The 22,909-nt window shown below is 39.6% G+C and overlaps 1 protein-coding gene across 1 annotated transcript in view; it reads left to right on the top strand.

Moving 5' to 3' along the window:
• LOC138762346 (cation channel sperm-associated auxiliary subunit epsilon-like) overlaps window positions 1-22,909 on the top strand; it is a 210,417-nt gene that overhangs the window by 154,797 nt on the left and 32,711 nt on the right. Inside the window, exons 21-22 of the mRNA XM_069936115.1 lie at window positions 10,726-10,880; window positions 14,685-14,738. Coding sequence (XP_069792216.1) covers window positions 10,726-10,880; window positions 14,685-14,738 — 209 coding nt within the window. The remainder of the gene's footprint in view (window positions 1-10,725; window positions 10,881-14,684; window positions 14,739-22,909) is intronic.

Raw genomic sequence — 22,909 nt, 5'->3', positions numbered from 1 at the left:
TTCTGCTGGGGCGACGTGGCCTTCAGTTTTCAGCGCCAGAGTTGACATTGCCTGTTGCTGAGGATCGTGGAGGCAGCGTGGTGCAGTCAGAGGGGATGTCCCGAGGTGTTCGGAGCGGCGGAGCCAGAGGAGGTGTCCGGAGTGGCAGAGTCATGGCCCGGTTTTGGGGTCCTGAGGATGGTTGTACAGGATCGCTGGGGCCTCGTGCGGGAGATGCCGTGGCTTTGACCTTGAAAGAGGGCAATCTGTGAGGTGGTTTCCCTTTAAAAAAGACATCCAGAGTCCAGCCTTGATGGCAGCGTGGTAGTAGCATGCAGCAGCCTCTTTGATTCGGGTGAACGGGTGAACATTTAAACACCTATATTTTAACCTGCTTCTTCTGTAACCATGGCCCAGCCTTTGAAAATCAATGTATTGTGGCATTTTTTTTATATGCATTTTAAGTAGTTGTGTGTAACTGGAGTATAATTCTGTAATATCTCACTGTCCTGCGGGGATATAATGGCAGCTAAGGGCCCACGATAGTGGCACACCAGTCACTCGCAGTGGCCTCTTCAGGACCTGTTTGTAGTTTTGTTTTTATGCAGCATCACAGGTTCAGGGAAAGATCTCATTTTGAAGGCATAGTATCTGAACCAGTGCTTCTCAACCTTTTTCTTTCCACTCACATCCCACTTTAAGTAATCCCTAGGCCACCAGTGCTCTGTAATTAGTAAGGGATTGCTTAAGGTGGGATGTGAGTGGGAAGGGAAGTTGAGAATCACTGCTCTAGACCTAATTGTTACCGAAATATTTTGCTTGGGGAAAAAATTGTCATTGGCCCATTTCCTTTGGAGTTCTGAAACCGTGCACATAACGAGTCAATGAGGTACAATTAAATCAGTGATTTTCAAACTTTTTCTTTCCACCCACATACCACCTTAAGCAATCCCTTACTAATCACAGAGCACCTATAGCATAGGGAATACTTAAAGTGATATGTGGGTGGAAAGAAAAAGATTGAGAACCACTGGTCTGAACACACACATAAACAAAACATGAGATAAAGGAAACAACAAAAAGATGGAGAGACATTCAATTGTAAATGAATGTGGCACTAAACATGCACCAAAGCAAGACCCAGCTTTTGGGAAAGTCTGCAGTAAGTGCAAAGGGCAGAATCACTATGCAGAGCAATGCTTTTCCAAAGTGAAACTAAGCAGAAGTAAAAGTGTACACACTATGGAAAAAACTGCTCTCATTGATACACTTTTCGTGGGCATGGTAGTGCCTGAAGTGAAGTGTTGAACTCTGTCATTACATACAAATATTCCTTCCAAGCTGGTCACAGAGGAAAAGGTCATTTTGATCTTTGAGTGCGAGATCAGGGCCATACATCAATGCAAATCCTGTACGACTCAAAGCCTACAATCAACAGAGCACTGACATGAAAGGTACATGTAAACTCAAGTTGAAAGTTAAAGATAAGGAGCGCCACCTCAGATTCACAGTAGTCACAGATGGACATGATTCACTGCTTAGTGACAAAGCATGTGAAAACTTAAGCTTAGTCGAGATGCTCTACCACATTAACAGTGAGAATGCACAGAACATAGAGGAAATACTGGATCAATTTCCCGACATCTTCAAGGGATTTGGCATTCTACCATTCACTTCTAAGATACAGTTAAAAGGGGATGCACAGCCCGTAGTGCATGCCTTGAGGTGGGTTCCAGCACCACTAAAAGAAAAGCTCAAGCAGGAACTCGAACGAATGACAGCACTAAAGGTCATAAAGTAAGTGGAGAAGCCCACAGAATGGGTTAATTCAATGGTGTTTGTCAAAAAGAAGAAAGATGACCTATTCATGTGCATGGATCCAAAAGACCTGAATGCCAAAATAAAGAGGGAACATTATCAGATTCCAACCAGGGATGAAATTACAAGTGAGGTGGATGCATCCCAGGGCTTCTGGCAAATAAAACTGCATGTGGATCGCACAAAATTCTGTACATTTAATACTGTCTGGCTGATACTCCTGTCTGAGGATGCCTTTTGGAACTTCCTCAACTCTGGACATGTTCCACAGGACAATGGAGCACATCATAGAAGGTATAAATAGGGTATGTGTGTACATGGATGACATGATCATATGGGGATCCACACAACGAGAGGCTCATCAAAGCGCGACAACGCATCCAGAATTATGGATTAAAGTTAAACAAAGAAAAATGTCAGTTTGGTATGAATGAAATCACTTTCTTGTAGATAAACTATTAGAGGAAGGTGTGGTGCCAGACAAGAGCAAGGTGAAAGCAATTTTAGAGATGCCCAGACCCACTGACAAAAAAGGGTATATTGAGAGTGCTGGGAATGATCAATTTAATTGATAAATCCATACCAAGCCTGTCTTCCAAAACAATGTAGCTAAGGAAGTTAACTAAATTCGGTAGTTGGGAAAATGCTTGAAGCCTCATTAAGGATGAAATAGCGAGACATTTAGAACAAAGGGGTTCCATCCATCAGGCAGAAGCAGCATGGATTCAGAAGGGAAGGTCTTGTTTGATAAACTTGCTGGAGTTCATTGAGGATATAATGGGTGCAGTAGATAGAGGGGAACAGGTTGCTGTATATTTGGATTTCCAGAAGGTATTGATAAGGTGCCACACAAAAGACTTATTAATAAGATACAGATGAATGGAATCGGGGGAAGTATATTGGCATGGATTGAAGATTGGTTAACTGACAGTCAGGATAAATGGTTGTTTATCTGATTGGCAGACAGTGGTAAGTGGACTGCTGCAGGGGTCAGTGCTGGGCCCACAGCTGATCACCATTTACATTGATGACTTGGAAGAGGGGACAGAGTGTAGTGTAGACAAGTTTGCGGATTATACTAAATTGAGTGGAAAAGCAAATTGTTCAGAGGATGTGGAGAGGCTGCAGAAGGATATAGTTAAGTTAGGTGAGTGGCAAAGGTCTGGAAGATGGAGTACAATGTTAGTAAATGCGAGGTCATCCGCTTTGATACAACAAGTTATAAAGAAGGCAAATGGAATGTTGGTCTTCATCGCTAGAGGAATTGAATTCAAGAGCAGGGAGGTCATACTGCAACTATACGAGTTACTGGTGAGGCTACACCTGGAGCACTATGTGCAGTTCTGATCTCCATACTTGAGGAAGGATATCTGGCCTTGGAGACAGTGCAGAGGAGGTTCACCAAGTTAATCCCACAGATGAGGGGGTTGACCTACGAGAAGAGACTAGATCTCCTGGGATTATTCTCACTCGAATTCAGAATAATGAGAGGACATCTTATAGGAAGATTGTTTTAGGTAGAAAAATTGTTTTCACTGGTAGGTGAGACCAGAACTAGGGGACATAGCCTCAAGATTCAGGGGAGTAGATTTAAGACAAAGATGAGGAAAAACTTTTTCTCAGAAAGTAGTGAATCTATGGAATCCTCTGCCCAGGGAAGCAGTTGAGGTGGAATTAAGGGATATGGGGAAAAGGCAGGTAGGTGGAGTTGAGTCGATGATCAGATCAGCCATGATCTTATTGAATGGCGGAACAGGCTCGACAGGCCAGATGGCCAACTCCTGTTCCTATTTCTTATGTTTATGTTCTCTCTGCCCTCACTCTTCAGCTTTTTTTCTCTTCTACTCTCCTACCCACATCTACCTATGACCTCTGACCTGATAGCCTGTGCATCTCCTCCTGCCCCTTCCTCCCACTTCTCCACTACTCCCTCCCCCTCCTTTTTATTCAGGTGCCTGTCTACTTTTTGCCCATACCTTGATGAAAGGCTCAGACCAGAAACTATGGTTACCCTTTACTTCCTACAGTTGCTGTGAGACCTGCTGAGTTTCTCCAACACTTTTGTGTATTGTCTCAATGTCTTTCTTTCCCCTTGATTATTAAATCTTAACCATCATCAATGTTAAGCTGGTCATCCAGTAGTTCTTAGAAATGTCTGTAAGGGAAACCTAAAATACTGCATATGCTGGAAAATTTCAATTACCAGCAATATTAACAAAATGAAAGAAACATTCAGCATGTCAGGTGGCATCTGTGAAAAGCAACAAAAAAATAAATGTTTTGAGTTAATTACAGGTCTTAGTTTTTTTTTTGTTTTTTTTTAAACTTTATTTAAGATTTTATAACATGAATAAAATAGAAGATTACATTTAAAAAAAAATAAAAATAAGTTAATAAAATTACAGTACCACATTGGTAAACTAAATAAACTAACCCCCCCCCCCAATGATTATTACACAACATTAATAACCTAACTTAAAATTAGTCTAACCCCCCCCAAAATAAAGAGTGAAGAGTTAATAAAATGAACAATATTATATATAAGAAAAAAAACCACTTACAAAAAAAAGATAAAACATAACAAGTAAAGATACTAACAAAAAAAAGTTATCAATACTAAAATATCACACTTAAAAACATATTTAAAGCAAACTTAAATGCATATATTTAACAAACGGAGTCCACTTTGACCTATAAAAAGACATCCTATCCTGAATTGAAAAAGATATCCTTTCCATGGTCAAACAGGATTTCATCTCCAAATGCCACCTATCTAAAGTAAATATATTTCTATCTTTCCAAATAAGTGCTATACATTTCTTGGCCACAGCTAAAGCTAAATAAATAAAGGAAATCTGATAATCCTTTAAAAATCCCTAATAAAAATATATTAGGATCTAATACAAGATAGATATTATATAAACTATTAAGTATAGATTGAATACCTTTCCAAAACTGTTGCAATCGATCACAAAACCAGACAGTGTGCAAAAAAGTATTAGCCGTCTGGTCACAACGAAAACAGCAATCCGACTTACTAAGGCCAAACTTTTTTAGTTTCTCCGGTGTTAAATATAACTGATGTATAAAATTATAATTAATCATCGCTAATCTAGCATTAATTAATTTCCGAATACTATTCTGGCAAATTTCCATCCAGGCTTCTTCAGCTATTGTAAAACCTAAATCTTTTTCCCATTTCAATTTATCTTTATCCCAATCTTTTTTTACTTTCGGTTTCTTGTAAAATACAATACAAATCAGATATATATCCCTTTTTTGCTATTGAAAGTACATATTCCTCAAAATTAGAATCAGGCAGTAAGATCATATGACGACCACATATCTGTTTTACAAAAGATCTTAATTGATAATACACAAATACAGAATTTCCACTAATACCAAATTTTCTATGTAATTCATCAAAGGAACAAAAACATCCCTCAGAAAAACAATCAGATAAGTTTTTTATTCCCTTCCTTTCCCATTGTTTCAAGGTGATATTGGAGACTGTAAAAGGAACAAGTTGATTATTATATAATGGCAATCGTTCAGACCATTTATTTTTGAGCCCCAATTTGTTAAGTTTACATGTCCATAAATTCAATAAATGCTTCAATATTGGTACATCATAAGTTCGTAATAAATTTTTATTCCATCGAAACAAAAACTCATGAGAAGATTTTTCTAAAATAACCGCCATTTCTACCTTTGCCCAACTGGGCGGATCATCCATATTCATTAATGCACTAAGAAATTATTATGAGCTGCTTCATAATAATGCTGAAAATTCGGTAATCTTAAACCTCCAAATTGGAAATCCCACATCAACTTTCTCATCGCCACCCTCGGAAATTTTCCCTTCCATAAGAAGTCTCTAATTGCTTTATATAAATCCTTAAAAAAACTTTTGTTTAAAAAATAAGGAATTGATTGAAACTAATATTGTATTCGAGGAAAGATATTCATTTTTATAGTATTAATCCTCCCTAATAAACCCAAAGGTAAATCCTTCCACCTAATCAAATCTAATTTAATCCTTTTTATTAAAGGAAGATAATTAATTGAATATAAGTCTTGGAACTCCATATTAACATTAATTCCTAAATATTTAATTTGTGTAGTCCACTTCAAATTGGTTATACTTTTATATATTGAATAATCATCTTTACAAATTGATAGAATTTCACTTTTAGCCCAATTTACTTTATAACCAGATAATTGACCATAGTTTTCTAAACATTCTTGAATTGCTGGTAAAGAAATACCCGGATCCACCAAATATAATAAAACATCATCAGCAAATAAATTAATCTTATATTCCTCATTCAAAACTCTCATACCTTTAACATTTTCATTTTGGCGTATTAATTGTGCCAAAGGTTCAATAACTATAGCAAATAAAGCAGGCGACAATGGGCATCCTTGTCTAGTAGACCTTGTTAAATTAAAAGATTCTGAAATCTGCCCATTGACAGCAATTCTAGCCTTCGGACTATTATATAAAGCCTTTATCAATCCAATAAATAAAGAACCAAAACCAAATTTCTCAAGTATTTTAAACAAAAACTTCCACTCAACTCTATCAAAAGACTTCTCTGCATCCAGTGAAACCACTATTGGATAATTCATCTGAGATCTAGATTTGTTTATCAAAGTTATTAAATGCAAAATGTTATCTGACGCAGATCTATTTTTTATAAATTCCGTTTGGTCACTATGTATTATTTTAGGCAAATATTGAGCTAATCGATTAGCCATAACTTTAGCTACAATTTTATAATCCACATTTAACAGCGATATTGGTCTATAAGAAGAAACCTGTAAAGGATCTTTATCTTTTTTTAGTATAACTGTAATTATTGCATTAGAGCAAGACTCAGGTAATTGAAAAGTATTATAAATTTGTTGTAATACATCCTTATAAATAGGAGATATATCAGCATAAAAATTTTTATAAAACTCTATAGAAACCCCATCTTCACAAGGTGCCTTTCCATTTGGCATATCTCTTATCGCCATTTCTATTTCATTTTCTGTAAAGGATTTATCTAACTCTTGTCTGTCTTCTTGATTCAATTGTGGCAATTTAATATTTTTCAAAAAAGAATCTATAACATCTTCAGTTACATCTTTACATTCCGAAGTATATAATTTTTTATAGAAATTAAAAAATTCCTCATTAATTTCCTTTTGGCTAAAAGTAATACCCGATTTCTTTCTAATTGCTGGTATAATCCTAGATAATTGTTCCTTTTTTAACTGCCATGACAAAACTTTATGAGCTTTCTCACCCCATTCATAAAACTTATGTTTAGTTCGGTTCATTAAACATTCAAACCGATAATTTTGTAATTCATTATATTTAAATTTTAAATTAGTTAACCGATTCTTTTGCATTTCAGTAGCACTTTTTTGAAATTCTTTTTCAGTAGCAGTTATCTTTTTCTCTAAATCTTCAATCTCTTTAAGTCTCTCTCTCTTTACTTTAGAAGCATAACTGATCATTTGACCTCGTAAAAAAGCTTTCATTGCATCCCATAAAACAAAATGACTAGAAACAGAATTAGTATTGTTACTAATAAAAACTTCAACTTGTTGTTTTAAATAACTAATAAATTCTGGTTTTTGTAATAACATAGTATTAAATCTCCATCTTGGAGCTCTCTGAACATCTTGTGAACTCTGATATTCTAATAATAATAAAGAATGGTCCGAAACCAATCTTGCCTTATAATCCACCGATACAACCCTATCCTGCAAATGTGTTGAAATTAACAAAATAGTCAATTCTAGAAAAAGAATTATGGCGCGAAGAATAAAAAGAAAAATCTTTCTCTGTAGGATTAAATCTTCGCCAAATATCAACTAAATTCAAATCTGACATCATATTAGTTACTTGAACTGCCATCTTAGATTTCTTAATTACTCTTGGATACTTGTCCAATAAAGGCTCCAATACCACATTTAAATCTCCCCCAATCATCGCATTGGAATTTGATTGTCCAAGTAATAAAGACATGTCCACAACAAAAACTGTATCCTCAACATTTGGAGCATAAACATCAAGCAAAGTCCAAGCTTCATTAAAAATTGTACAGTTCAATTTTAATAATCTTCCACCATTTTTCTCTTCATTCTGTAACTGAAATGGTAAATTCTTGTACACCAAAATTGCCACTCCTTTTGCCTTTGAATTAAATGAAGAATAAAAAACTTGTCCAACCCATTCACATTTGAGTTTCAAATGTTCCTTATCTGTTAAATGAGTTTCCTGCAAAAAAGCCACATCAACTTTTAATTTTTTTAAGTAAGCAAGTACTTTCTTACGCTTAATAGGATTATTTAAACCCTGGATATTAAAAGAAGCAAACTTCAATTTAGACATTCCTTACAACAACTCAACAACCAAAAAAAAAGAAGTAAGAAAAAAAAAGAAAAAGAGAAGGAGAAAAAAAAGAAACCCCCAAAAAGAGAGAAAAAAGGAAAAACCTCTCCCCTTATTCCCTCTTAAAACTACAATCAAAAACAAAAAAAAGAAAAGAGAAAAAAATATATTTATTTTTTAAAAAGTAATTAAAAAAAAACTTCACTCCTTAACCCAAAAATTAAGAAAAAAAAACTGGCAAGAGGTCAACTACCTCCTCCTGTTTAAACCGCACAATGCGGTAACTCCCACAAAATACTGGGTGTGAGATAACTCACACGTAGCTGATGACTTCTGGAAAATAATGCCCACCCAGTTCCCTCTCCCAACTCCCATTTCGTATTAAACTATCATCATTATATGAAATCTTCTCAAAAAAAAGTAAAAGATTTGTTTTTTTTTAATCAACTTTGCCACTTCGACCACCATTGCTTCCATTTCTTCTTGAAATCTGATTCCCATCTTGTATCTCCACTCTCTTTGGAGACCGTGGAGGACTAAGCCATTCCTGAAATTGCGTAATCGGTAAAGATTGAGCCAAGTCCATAGCTTCTTTAGGATTATCAAAAAACTTTGGCTGATATCCATCCTGAAAAATCTTCAATACTGCAGGATACCTAAATGTTGCCTTATATCCTTTTTTCCACAACAGCTCTTTCACGGAATTAAATTCACGTCGTTGAAACATAATTTCTTGACTCAGATCCAGATAAAAAAAGACACGGTTGTTCTGAACCATCAAAGGAGATCTATTTTGCTGTGCGTTTCTAATAGCCACACGTAAAATTGTCTCTCTATCACAGTAGTTTAAGCAACGGACCAGAACAGGTCTTGGATTCTGTCCTGAAAAAGGATTCCTTCTCAAAGCTCTATGAGCACGTTCCAATATTAAACCTTCGGGAACTTGTCTTGTCCTAACACTCGTGGAATCCATTCAGTAAAAAATTTTCTTGGATCTGGCCCTTCTATGTCTTGTGGCATACCAACAATTTTTACGTTGTTCCATCTAGATTGATTCTCCAAATAATCAACCTTTTTTGCTAAATTTTTATTCTGAATCTGCAATGTTTCAATTGTTTTGTTTACATCTTGCAATTAATCTTGTACGTCAACTAAACCTTGATCACACATATCAAGTCTTTCATTAGTTTCAAGTTTAAAAGCTCCATAGTCAGCCATCTGTTGAGTGTTAATATCCACCAATGTATTAAGCTTGGAATAGACCTGGGTCATAGAATTACCTAGCTGTTTCATTGAAGAATATAACTTAAATTCAAGAGTCTTGATAAGCATATCAGCAAAAGTAGATTCAGACATAGTAGGATCCTGCTGTTTCTAAGAGACCAAAGGATCTTCTGTCCCTTCCCTTGGTTTAGCAGCCTTTCTTGCAGTATGGCTCCGTGTAGAAACCCCTGCCACAGCCCCCTCAGCGATATCAGGAGGCTGATAGTCAGGGTTATCTTTAAGCCATATCTCATTAAAAACCTGGGGAAACCGTCATAACTGGTGGTGCATTTCACAGCGCCACCGCTATATCAATCGGAGGTCGGCTCTTTAACTCTCCAGCTGGTGGCGTCCCAGCTGATTCAGCTGTCAAACTCTCAGCAACAGCGCTCACAGCGGGTGTTGTTTGAAATACACGCGCCTGGCCAGGCCTTTGTTCCAATGGCTGCCGGGCGTCATCTTTAAAGAGCCCTACCGGTACAGAACGAAGTTCCAATGCCGAATCCTGCACTTCTTCTCCTGGATCCATTCCACGCTGAGTCCTGGCTTCTTGTAAACAGGTAGGCTCAGATAATTTCGGGAAATGTAATTTTTTAACAATCTGTTGGCGTTTTCTTTTACTTTTTTTTAGCAAATGTACCATTAGATATTAATTCAGCACCACTTACTATTTATAAACTTTTAAAAGAATTTTAACGGGCACTTATAAACAAAACAATAACAGAGTCAGGAGAGGACTGGAAGGCACGTCTGTTCCTTACGCCATCTTCCCACGCCCCCCACAGGTCTTAGTTAAAGCTGTTTATGTAAAGTAAATTCAGCCTAATAGATTTCACAAAAATTTCAAATGAAGAATAAAATTTGGGCTCCCGGTAGTTATGCCAATAAATAAATAAATAGAAAAAATTTTATAATGCACGTTTCCTGACACATGCACAGATGAAGCAGCTTGTCACAGAAAATCATAACACGGACCATTTTTGGGTACACACCCCCCCCCCACCTCAAGAGAGAACACAGGTGAAAGCTAATTTATTTTTAACCTGAAACATTAACGGTTTCTTTTTCCACAGGTGCTGCCTGATCCCTAAGCAATTTCTATTTGTATTTCCAATTTTTGTTCTGTACTCATTTTTGTCTTTGATTAAGATACTGCTTTCAAATTGTCATATGCTATGCTAAGTATGTATTCTCTGTTAGTGATATCAATACTTAGTTTTTCCTAATGAACATGAGAAGTATTACAGAAAGATTAATTTGTTTGATTTTGAATTAAGAATTATAGGTCTTGCTTTGAGACTCCCGGATTGATCAGAGACATGGATAGGCCATATGAAATTTTTAATTCGACAAATAAGGTGTTCATCACCTGGCCAACTGACCATACTGGCTTTTATATTTTCAATGTGAAAGTCGTGGATCCTAACTTCAGGTTATTTCATACATACTTTTTTCTATGAAAAAAAATTGAATTGAATTGGTTCATTGTCATGTACCGAGATTCAATGAAGAACCTTGTTTTACATACTATCCATTTAAGTCAGTGGTTCGCAAACTTTATCCGTCTGCCGCTCCCTTGGCCTCCAAGCCACATCCCAAATCCCAAATGCCCCCCCCCCAAATCTAACTCCCTCTTAAATATAGATAAGGATCCAGCTTCAACCACTTCCTGTGGCAAATTCCACAGATTCACCACTCTTTGAGAGAAAAAATATTCTCTCATCTCAGTCCTAGAAGACATCCCCCTTATTCTTAAACTATGACCCCTGGTTCTGGTTTTCCCCAACATCAGGAATAATCTTCCTGTATCTAGCCTGTCCAATCCTTTAGGAATTTTATACGCTTCTATAAGATTCCCTCTCTATCTTCTAAATTCCAGCGAGTATCAGCCTAGTCAATCCATCCTTTCTTCAAATGTAAGTCCTGCCATCCCTGATATCAATCTAGTGAACCTTCTTTGCACTCCCTCCATGGCAAGGGTGTCTTTCCTCAGATAAAGAGACCAAAACTATACACAATACTCTAGGTGTGGTCTCACCAAGGCCCTGTACAACTGCATTAGAACCTCTCTGCTCCTGTACTTGCATCCACTTGTTATGAATGCCAATATTCCATTCGCTTTCCTCACTGCCTGCTGTTCCTGCATGCCCACTTTTAATGACTAGGGCACAGCGACACCCAGGTCTCATTGCATCTCTCCTTCTCCTAATTGGACACCATTTAGGTAATAATCTCTCTTGTTCTTCCCTCCAAAGTGGATAACCTCACATTTATCCACATTATATTGCATCTGCTATGCATTAGCCCACTCACCTAACATCCAAGTCACCCTACAACCTCTTAACATTTTCTACACAGCTAACCCTGCCACCTAGTTTTGTGTCATCTGCAAACCTGGAGATGCTGCTTTCTATTCCCTCATCTAAATCATTGATATATGGTAAATAACTGAGCCTTGTGGTGCCCCCACTAGTCACTGCCTGCCATTCTGAAAAGAACTTGTTTATTCCTACTCTTTGCTTTCTGTCTGTCAACCAATTCTCTATCCACCTCAATCCCATCCCTCCTATACAGTGTGCTTTAAGTTTGTACACTAATCTCCTGTGCGGGACCTTATCAAAAGCCTTCTGAAAGTCCAGATATCCCACATCCACTGGTTCTCCCTTACCCTCTCTACTAGTTACATCCTCACAAAAATCTATGATTGTTAAACATGATTTTCCCCTCATAAAACCATGCTGAATGTCCGTAGATATCACAACTTTCCAAATGCTGCAATCACATCTTTAATAACTGACTCGACCATTTTCCCCACAACCGATGTCAGGCTAACTGGTCTATAATTTCCCGTTTTCTTTCTCCCTCCCTTCTTAATAAGTGGGATTACTTTAGCCACCCTCTAATCCTCAGGAACTAATCCAGAATCTAAAGAGTTTTGAAAAATTATCACTAATGCATCCACTATTTCGGAGTGTACCAAATTGATTGTTGTATTCACTGCATGTAAAGATTCTCAGAACTTCTGTCATTTGGTTAGCCCAGCACCCTAATGGCAATCTTCATTGCAAACTGGAGAGCTGCAATGGCAACATGTTAGGTTTAGGGTTACAAAATATCAGTTGATTGAACTGCACTCAGTGATTAGTTACCTGCCACCAGATTTGACTTGAAAATTAAAAACATGGCACCAAAGTAAAGTAAATCTCTTGTGTAGGCAGATTTCTCCATTCCTTACATATTTGTGTGCTAATAGCCTCTTAAATGCTGCTATTGTATCTACTTCCACCTCTACCACTGAGAGCTTATTCAAGGCATCTACCACTCTATGTAAGAGAATCTTTCCCCATATATCTCTTTTAAACTTAATTCCATCTCATGTTAAATGTACCATTTACAGGTACATGATCCTTTATCCGGACACCTAAAATCCGAAAAGCTCCAAAATCCGCCATGGGGACCGGCGGTTGGGGGAGGCGGCCGAGGGACCGGGCAATCGTGGGAGGCGGCCGGGCGACCGGCGGTCAGGGAAGGCTTCTGGGCAGCCGAGGGTCCTCAGTCGGGAGAGACAGCCATTGGGGGAGACTGCCGGGCGACTGGAAGGGGGTGGGGGTGGATAGGCAGCACAATTCAGGTGGGCTTTCTGAAATCCATAAAAATCCGAAATTCGGAACACACTGTCCCCCAAGGTTCTGGATAAAGAATCGTGTACCTGTACCTTATGAGCACCAAAGCCTGGTGAACTTTATACATGTTAAATTCTGTGCACAGTATAAGAATTTCCTGCAACCAGTGAACTTGGAGGAAAGGGAAGTGAAATTGGACTGTGAACCAAAGAACTTTTCTGAACTTACACACAAATTACATACATGTGCGCTTAGAATTAGAAGGTGGTTAAGTTAGGTTAAGTAGGTTAGTGATAAGTTAAAACTTGATTCTATTTTCATGTTTAAAGATGATTAAAAACAACTTTTGTTTAAGTAACCATTTGTCTTGGTGAATATCTATTGCTGCTGGGTTTTGGGGTCCACTGGGCTCATTACAACGGTTTAAGGATAAAGGGGATGTCTTCTAGGACTGAGATGAGAAAATATTTTTTTCTCTCAGAGTGGTGAATATGTGGAATTCTTTGCCACAGGGAGTGGTTGAAGCTGATTTCTTATCTATATTTAAGAGGGAGTTAGATTTGGCCCTTGTGGCTAAGGGATCAGTGGATATGAGGAGAAGGCAGATACTGGGTACTGAGTCGATGATCAGCCGTGATCAAAATGAATGACAGTGTAGGCTTGAAGGGCCAAAAGGCCTACTCCTACACCTATTTTCTATGTTTCTATAAAACCCATTCTATCCATGCATCCGTCCAATTGTCTAATAAATAAATAGAAATATTAGAGTAGGATACTGTCAGAAGTTAGCAGCTATAAATGGCTCCTGGAAAACAAATGGAACATTTCAGACCTGAACTGAAAGTTAAATAAAAGCAGAGAATGGTGAAATACTTAGAAAGTCATGTGTGGAGACAAAACAGGCATAATGTTTCAGATCTTTCATGTTTTAACAGAACTGGTAATAGTTGGAAATCAAAAATGTTTTTTTTTTAAGTTGCACCAAAGGAAGAGGTGTGGAAAGAACAAGTGGAAAATCGGTGATAGGTTCCAAGGTATTCTAATTGATACATTGGTGGTGATGGCAGCCAAACCTCTGAGGATAAATAAAGTAACCAAACTGAAATTCCTTTAGAGAGAATTGTAGGGAGTTTTCAAGGTGGACGTTCATAGAAGAGAGAGGCAATTATAATGAAAATCTATAAAAAATCTAATTGCAAGAAATCTTTAAAAAAAGGAAAATTATGTGAATATTTAGCAGGCCAGAAAGCATCTGTGGAAGGAGAATCAAGTTTAAAGGTCAATGACCTTTCAACCAAAGCAGAAAAAGAATTCTAACTTTTTTTAGTTCTGATAAATAGGCATTGAGAAGAAACATTAACTTGGTTCCTCTTTCCACGGATGCTGCCTGGCCCATCAACATTTCCAGTCTTTATTTCATTTTTGCAGGGTTTTTTAGCTTTCTGAAAGAAAATTTGTTATTTTCTGGTCACATTGATAAACAAGATACTCCAGGTCTGGTATTATTGCCACCAGATTGGAGAAGAAATTGAAGTAGTTCTCAAAAAGATATATTTTCTTACTATCTTGCTACTAAATATGCTTTATTTAACTTGATTTATTTTTTTCTGCAGTTTCTGTGAACTCACAACTAAATTTGCTGTTGAAACATATGGAGTGCTCGTCAGGTATATTTTCTATAACAAATGATCATTTGTACTAAAGTGGTTTGTGTATGAAGTGGTTCATTTCAGTCGGTCAAATTTGAAAGCAGAATACAATGTTAATTGGGGAACTGAGCAGTGTGGAAGAACTGAAAGGTCATGGTGTCCGTGTCCACAGGACTCTCAAAGCTGCTGCACAAGTTGATAGTGTTGTTAAGAAGGTATACGGTGTGTTGACTGTCATTAACTGTGGGATTGAGTTAAAGAACTGTGAGTTACTGTTGTAGCTATATGCCTGATGTGCTATCAATAACTCCAAAGACTAGAAATTACCTGACTGATAGGCTTTTATTACTATAAACTGGCGACACATCTCATGTTGCTGACCTGAGACCCGAGCTTGTTCTGGGGGAGGGGTTTGGTGTTTCCACCTTTATTTGGGGAATCAACGGAGAGGAGCCACAGATACAATCAACAAGGGGTGGGCCAGCCATACAGCCATATTCACCCACTCTTTTAAAAAGAAGTCTGGCAGGGTGAAGTGGGTTCCATGTCTGTCTGGTGGTCTTGCCCGCCTTTGTGACCATCATAGCGCCGGCTGTGGCTCAGCTGTTGACTCCTGGACAGTTGGTGGTGGGTGGGGTATCTGGTGACTGAACTGAGAAAGCTGGGTCAGGGGCTGGGATGGGGTGACATAGTATGTGATGGGTAATCGGGGGTGAGGGGATGGATGTATTAGTTGGTCAGCTGGAGTCCTGGGATCTCCCGCATGCACCAGGTTCTGGACAGGCAAGGTGTCTTCTCACCCATCTGGGTACACCACATTGGGGGTTGGCGTAGAGGAGGTGGACCCTTTTGATCAGTGAGTTGGACTTGTGGCTTTTCACATGCTTCAAAACCTTGACTGGCCCTGGAGATGGCAACCAGGATGGCAGCATGGTTCCCTGTGGAAGGGAAACAACCAGGATGGCAGCATGGTCCCCTGGGGAAGGGAAACAACCAGGAAGGCAGCATGGTCCCCTGGGGAAGGGAAACAACCTTTCATGAGGTGTAGGATTAGTGGCAGTGCACAGGAGAGATCTGATTGTGTGGAGTGTTTCAGGGAGGACCCTCTTGCCAGTGGGTGACAGGCAGGCCTTTCAACCTCAGGGCGAGGAGGTCGGCCTTCTAGCCGGTGGCTTTCTCCCTTTTCACCTGGCCATTCCCTCGAGGGTTGTAGCTAGTGGTCGTGCTTGAGGCAATACCTCGGGCCAGCAGATATTGGTGCAGCTCATTGCTCATGAAGGATGACTGCCAGTTGCGGGAGGAGTCACGTGATGGAGTAGTGGCCGGACGGTGAACTCCAGCCCTCTCCAGAAAAGTCGGGAAAAACAAAGGAAAACACAAAGGCACAGAAATAAAAGTTACAGAAAAGTGAGTATAAAGGTGGAAAGAAGATGGCGACAAAAAAAGAAAAATCGAAAGCAACGGTAAGAAGAGAGGAAGAGAAGACAAAGGAGGAAAAAGGTGAAGGCCTTACCTGTCCGAAGAGGCCCGCTGCGGAGAGAGAAACCTGCTCCCTCAGGTCGGTAAATAATGGACTACAAAAATGGCTCGCAGAGCCGAGTAAAAGTGCGCAACCGCGCATGCGCGATGCGAATGAAAAAAAACACACCGACGGGAGGGGGGACCAGCTGGGGAGTCGATCTCCACAGCCGGCAACGACAGCTGCAGAACACCTGCAGCAAGAAGAGACCACAGAAGACAATAGAAACAAGAAAGAAGAGGAGGAAAGGGCAACAAAGAAACAACAGATGGTCAACCCAGAGGAAGAAGAAGAGGAAGAGGAAGAGTACAGGGAAATAGAAGAAGAAAAGAAAGGCAAGGTAAAGGATATACTTGCTCTTATTAAAGGATACATGGAGTCATTTAAAGAATGGCAAACACAGGAATTTAAGGATTTAAGAAAAAAAATAAACAACACAGAAGAGAAAATAAATAAAATGGAGATGACCTTAACAGAAATGGGAAAGAAAATGGACAAGATGGAAGAGCGGGCAGTAGCAGCAGAAATGGAGGTAGAAGACTTAAAAAAGAAATTGGAGAAATCTAATAAAAAAACTAAAGAGACACAAGAACTACTAGCTCAAAAAATAGATACAATGGAAAACCATAACAGAAGAAATAACATAAAGATAGTGGGCCTTAAGGAAGATGAAGAAGGCAAGAATATGAGGGAGTTTATAAAAGAGTGGATCCCTAAGACCCTAGGATGTCCAGAACTACAGCAAGAAATGGAAATAGAAAGGGCACATAGAGTATTGTCCTCTAAACCACAACCACAACAAAAACCAAGATCTATTGTAGTAAAATTCCTAAGATATACTACAAGAGAAAAGGTACTGGAGAAGACAATGGAAAAAGTAAGAGAGGGCAACAAACCACTGGAGTATAAAGGGCAAAAAATCTTCATTTATCCAGATATAAGTTTTGAACTCCTAAAGAAGAGAAAAGAGTTCAATACAGCAAAGGCGATTTTATGGAAGAAAGGGTATAAATTTATACTAAAGCATCCAGCGGTATTGAAAATATTTATTCCAGGACAACAAAACAGACTATTCTCGGATCCAGAAGAAGCACGAAAATTTGCAGAACAATTACAAAAATAGACTGAGGGAGGAAGACGGGTAATGAGAGTTAAAATGATCACGATGGATATGTATGTGGGTAAAGACAAAAATAGACTGAGGGATGAAGACGGGTAATGAGAGTAAAAATGATCACGATTGATATGTATGCGGGTAAAGAGGTATAAGAGTGAATAGAGACAATGAGCATACATGAATGTATCTGTACTTAGAGGAAAATATAGATAGTATAGACAAGAATTAATAAGGGAAGGTAATGGAATAGAGAGAATAAGGAGGGAATTAAAAGAGTGACCTTTGTGACATATGAAAAGTGAAATCTTTTCTGGGGGAGGCGGGGTGGGGGGAAATAGCGGTCACTGCAAAATCAGTTGACGCTTGCGAGTGGATTCGCAAATCCAAATGGAGAGGGGAGATGTGGTTGTCCGACAAGGGATAAAGGACAACTCAGGAGGTGAAGGGGAGATTGGGGATAAATAAGATAGAAATAGGAGAATAAGGAAAATGTTGGATGTTGTAGGAATGTTGTCTTATAAAGAGTTGAAAATAAGAAAACAGAAATGGAAAAGGAGGAAAGGTAATGATGGAAAAACGGAAAGAGAAGATAAACAAAATATAAAAGGGCTACGCTGAACTATATGTCTTTAAATATTAATGGAATACATAACCAAATTAAAAGGAAGAAACTACTAAATTTAAATGAATAAATGTATTCCATTAGAAAAAATAACATATAGGTTAAGAAATAATATTGAAATATTCGAACAAGTATAGGAGCCTTACATTAAATACAATAGCAAAAACCTACCGGGGACAAACATTACCTAAGTTGATGGAAGGAGAAGGAAAGAAAAGAATGGACTCAGTAGAATTTCTGGTGTATTTTTGTTGAATGACAACATTGTCTGACTGGCTTAATGCAACCTAGATTGTATACCTAAAATGGATGAGGGTGGGGGGGTGGTTTGGGAGGAAAGGGGGGGGGGGAGAAAAAGTCACTGTATATGTGTGAAAAAGAAATAGTGTATATCATGGCTAATGTGATTTATGGTGTGAAAAATAAAAAATTTTTAAAAAAAAAGGATGACTGCCAGTTGCTATGAATGTAGCAGGGGTATCTGAACAGTGTGAAGAGGTTGTGTAAGGCTTTAATGATGGCGGCAGCAGTCATGACCGGGCAGGGAATGGCAAACATGAATACTCATCAATGATGTTGAGGAAGTACGGTTTGAAGAGGGCAGTGGCCCCTTGAAATCCATGTTCATGCGCTCAAAGGGTCGGGTGGCCTTAATCAAGTGGGACCTGTATGGCTGGTAGAAGTGTGGTTTGCATTCTGTACAGACCTGGCAGTTTCTGGTCGTCGTCCTGATGTCCTCAACCAAATAGGGGAGGTTGCGGGCTTTGATGAAGTGGTAGAACCTGGTGACCCCGGGGTGGCAGAGGTTGGCGTGGAGGGCTTGTAAACGATCAATGTGTGCACTGGTGCAAGTCCCTCAAGACTGGGCACCTGAAGGCTCATTGAGCTTGCTAGGCCAGTACAAGATATCATAGTTGTAGGTAGAGAGTTTGATTCTCCATCTCAGAATCTTGTCATTCTTGATTTTACCATTCTGCTTGTTAATGAACTTGAAAGCATCTATACGTTAGTCAGTCAACAGGGTAAATCATTTGCCGGCAAGATAGTGCCTCCAGTGCCATACCGCCTCAACGATTGCCTGGGCCTTCTTCTAGAAGGAGGAGTGCCGGATCTCGGGGCACTGGAGTGTGAGGGAGAAAAATGCTACAGGTCTGCCCGCCTGGTTAAGTGTGGTGGCCAGGGCAAAGTCAGACGCATTGCTCTCCACCTAGAATGGGGTGCATCCTCCACAGTGTGCATTGTGGCCTTGGCAATATCACCCTTGAAGAGTTTGAAGGCCACCCAGGCCTCTGCTGACAGGGGAAAGGAGGTAGCTTTTACGAGGGGGCAAAACTTATCCACATAGTTGGGGACCCACTGGGCATAATAGAAGAAAAACCCCAGGCACCTTTTCAGGGTCTTGAGGCTGTAGAGAAGTGGGAGCTCCAACAGGAAGTGCATGCGGTCGGGATCGGGGCCAATAACTCCATTCTCCATGACACAGCTGAGTATAGCCAGGCGTGATGTGTGGAATACACCTTTATCTTTGTTGTAGGTGTGAGAGATGGGAAAATTGATCTAAAATTATGAACATGGAAGAAACTAAAATTCATCAGTTAATGGCTGTAACCAGTACAAACAGAATAAGCTTGGGGGTTAGGATGCAGGAAAGCAGAGTCAGCACGATTAACATAAGATTCTTCTAGTCTTTGTGACAAGACCATAAGACTAAGAAAAGGAATGGTAAGGTACAATAGAATGTAGGAAGTTGAGGTAGTCTGGATCAGATAAAGGTCTCCTAGCCCTGGACAGAAGTACCAAGTCCTACATATCTAATTAGCTAACCATACACAGATTTATACATATGAAATTAGCCAACCCTAGATAGAATGAGTCAACTCCGCATACCAAGAGATTGTAGCCCCGAGAATCAGGAAGGTGTGAATAAGGACAATGACATGATGGGACACTCACAGGATACCCCCTGGTCCTCCAAGTGTACTGAAACTGCACGTAGGCAGGAAGGATTACCTATGCCAAACCCATCCAGGGGGCAGAAGAATGTAAGGGGGAGGGCACTCTGATACTGAAATTGACTGTATAAAAGTTGGGTGAGCCCCAGTATGTGTGTGTATTCCCAGGGTAAGGGGAAGCACCCAACTTTGCATTGTTGTTGTAATAAATGTTCTTTGTTCTCAATTTTTGTCTCGAGCAATTTCTTTAAAGGTACTTTAATTTCTAACAAATGGGGGCTCGTCCGGGATCACACTCCCTCCACTGACAGAGTACCCCGACGACGAGAGTAGGTGCACCCCGGCTGATTCAGCTGGACTCACGTGCGACGGGTGGCTGGTCAGTGGAAGAAGCGAGTGATATCCGAGAAGAGGCATTGAGAACAAACGACGGGAGGAAGCGCGCTAGAGCATTGCTACTGGAACTCGGTAAGAGGAATTTTACTTGTTTATAAGTATGGGAATAATGAGTAGCAAGGAAGAGAGTCCAGGTTCAGGATGTGAACACCAGATAGCTACGTACAGCCCGCCTGGGTTGATGTTATCTGAGTGGGGCACGGGAAAGACCCGTGGGAAAGACAAACTGACAATGGTCAGGTATTGTTGTATTGAATGGGTTAAATGCCCGGTTAAAGGGAGCTCCGTGTACTGGCCAAAGTTCGGATTCGAGGATGAATGGATGTGTCAAGCTTTGAACATCTGGCTCTATCAAAACCAGAGAGACAATGTTGAGAGCAGGGAATGCAGCCTGCTGGCTCAAGGGACCCATTGAACAACTGGTTTTGAATGAGAAAGAATTCAGGGATAAGAGAGAGGAGGAACCTTTTGTCCCTGAATCACAGGGGTGGGATGTGTTACATTCCCTCCCTCCACCTTATGTTCCTCCTATGCCGGCTCCTATCTTTCCTTCCCCTCCTATGACCTACCCTTCTGCACCTTCCCCTCATCCCCCACAGCTAGAGAAAAGAGAAGAGAATGACAGGAGAGAGAGATTGTTGTAATTTAGAACAGAGTGAGAACCTACTGGAAGAAAGGGCAGGGTCAGAAATAATAAGCTAGAAGTTAGCTGGATGAGACCCCTGCGGGAGGTTCCCGTGGGAGGGGGTCTCGGTTTTGTAAAGAACTGACCTCCCTGATAGAAGATCCCCAGGGATGTGCCGAACAGTTAGACCAATTTTTGGGACCAAATATATATACAATATGGGGGTCTCGACATAGAATCCCCAGCAGGGGAACAATTGGTACTAACAGGTTTTGTTACCAACTCAGCCCCAGACATTAGGAGAAAATTACAAAAGACAGAAAATTGGCATGAGCAGGGAATAACCCAGCTTCTACAGATCACACAAAAAGCATTTGTCCAGACATCTGAGGATAAGCAGAAAGCAAAGGCTAACATTTTGATGCAAGCAGTTAAAGTAATAGTAGATGAGTAACATGGAAAAGGCAGGGACTGTGTGCCAGCTCCTGAATGTTGGGAGAAGTGTCAGGAGTGGGAGAGTAGAGACCAGAGATAATTTCATAAATCACGACTTCCCACTTCAGTCACTGACCAATATTGATTAAAATTCATGCTAAAAATTAAATGTCATAAATGATTGTTTTTCAATACTGTAGAATTAGCAAATTAACTACCAGTTAATTCCAATTTATGAAATAAATTGTATTCAAATGTGATTTTGCACAGGGAGTACCTGAGAGTTGTGATGTTATAACATTTGCAGGGAGAAATGTTTGCGCAAATAGGGTGAGTTCGACACATCTTATTTTAAGTGTATGTAAGATAACGAAAGGATCTGATGTGTAAAGTGGCTGGATCAGCCAGTTGAAGGGGGAGTGTGCATGTCCCTTTAAGTGCACTGTGGCACTTGAAATTGAGGCTTCAGGCTCTTGTCTTGCAGCTAGAGGTATTTCTTCTACACATTCAGCAGTCAAGGTCCGTGAGTTTAAAGATCACCCACCTCTGGAGAATAAAGATACCTCTGGGGATTCCTATGGGGATTCCTATAAGTTTAATCATTCATTTCTCTGGTGCATTTTCCTCCGGAGTGAAATTAATGCCTCAGCACAATTTCTCTGTATTGCCGCTGTTATTTAATTCATGATAACTTTCCCCCATTCATCAGGTTTATATTTAAATCCGGTAGTGCGGAAGTTACATTGTAAATAATCACGGAGGTAAACCTTGCGCGACTGGATTCAGCTTAATGGAGAAATAAACCTGCGAACTGGTCTATGGTGGTGTGTGAGTACTGCAATAGGTGGAATATGATTTACATTGGTGGCATCGTTCAGAACAATTGGGCGCATAGGAATAATAATAGCATTAATTACTCACAGATCTTGTACCTGATACTATTCACTATGTCGCGGCTTCAGGACTGGGAAATTGGCATGGTACAGAGAAATTGGCATGGCACCAATATTTCTTGATTCACTAATGACTCCACAAGCTCCAGGATTCATGCAGCTAAACTTTAAGTGCAATATTATAGAAACTAGCCGGTACTTAAATGATTGTGTGTGCAATCAACATTGCAAAAATATGAAAGGTAATACAGGTGCTCCCCTACTTATGATTTTACGATGACACAATAGCATGACTGTCATTTACTTTCATATAATGTGTTAAAGGTCATCACAAGCATCATTGATTTTTCCAATAAACTTTGATAATTTCTCTAAGGTGAATTTTTTGTAGCCTCGTTGGTTAATCACATTTTCGGAAAGCTTACAGGGACTGTTGGGAGAGAGCAGGGTTGTGAGATCAGTATGAGGACTGATACAGTGCTGTTAATGTTAGATAAGGTACGTCTCCAATTAAGATTTTTACGCTGGGTCTGCTGGAACGCAACCCTATCGTAAATTGAGGAGCACCTGTGATGTTCTTCTATCTAAAGCCAGCTTTAGATAAACTCTTATCATTCTGACAAATCCAGG

The sequence above is a fragment of the Narcine bancroftii genome, chromosome 4 (genome assembly GCF_036971445.1).
Source record: "Narcine bancroftii isolate sNarBan1 chromosome 4, sNarBan1.hap1, whole genome shotgun sequence".
Lineage (NCBI taxonomy): Eukaryota > Metazoa > Chordata > Chondrichthyes > Torpediniformes > Narcinidae > Narcine > Narcine bancroftii.
This window is presented reverse-complemented; position numbering and strand designations above follow the sequence as displayed.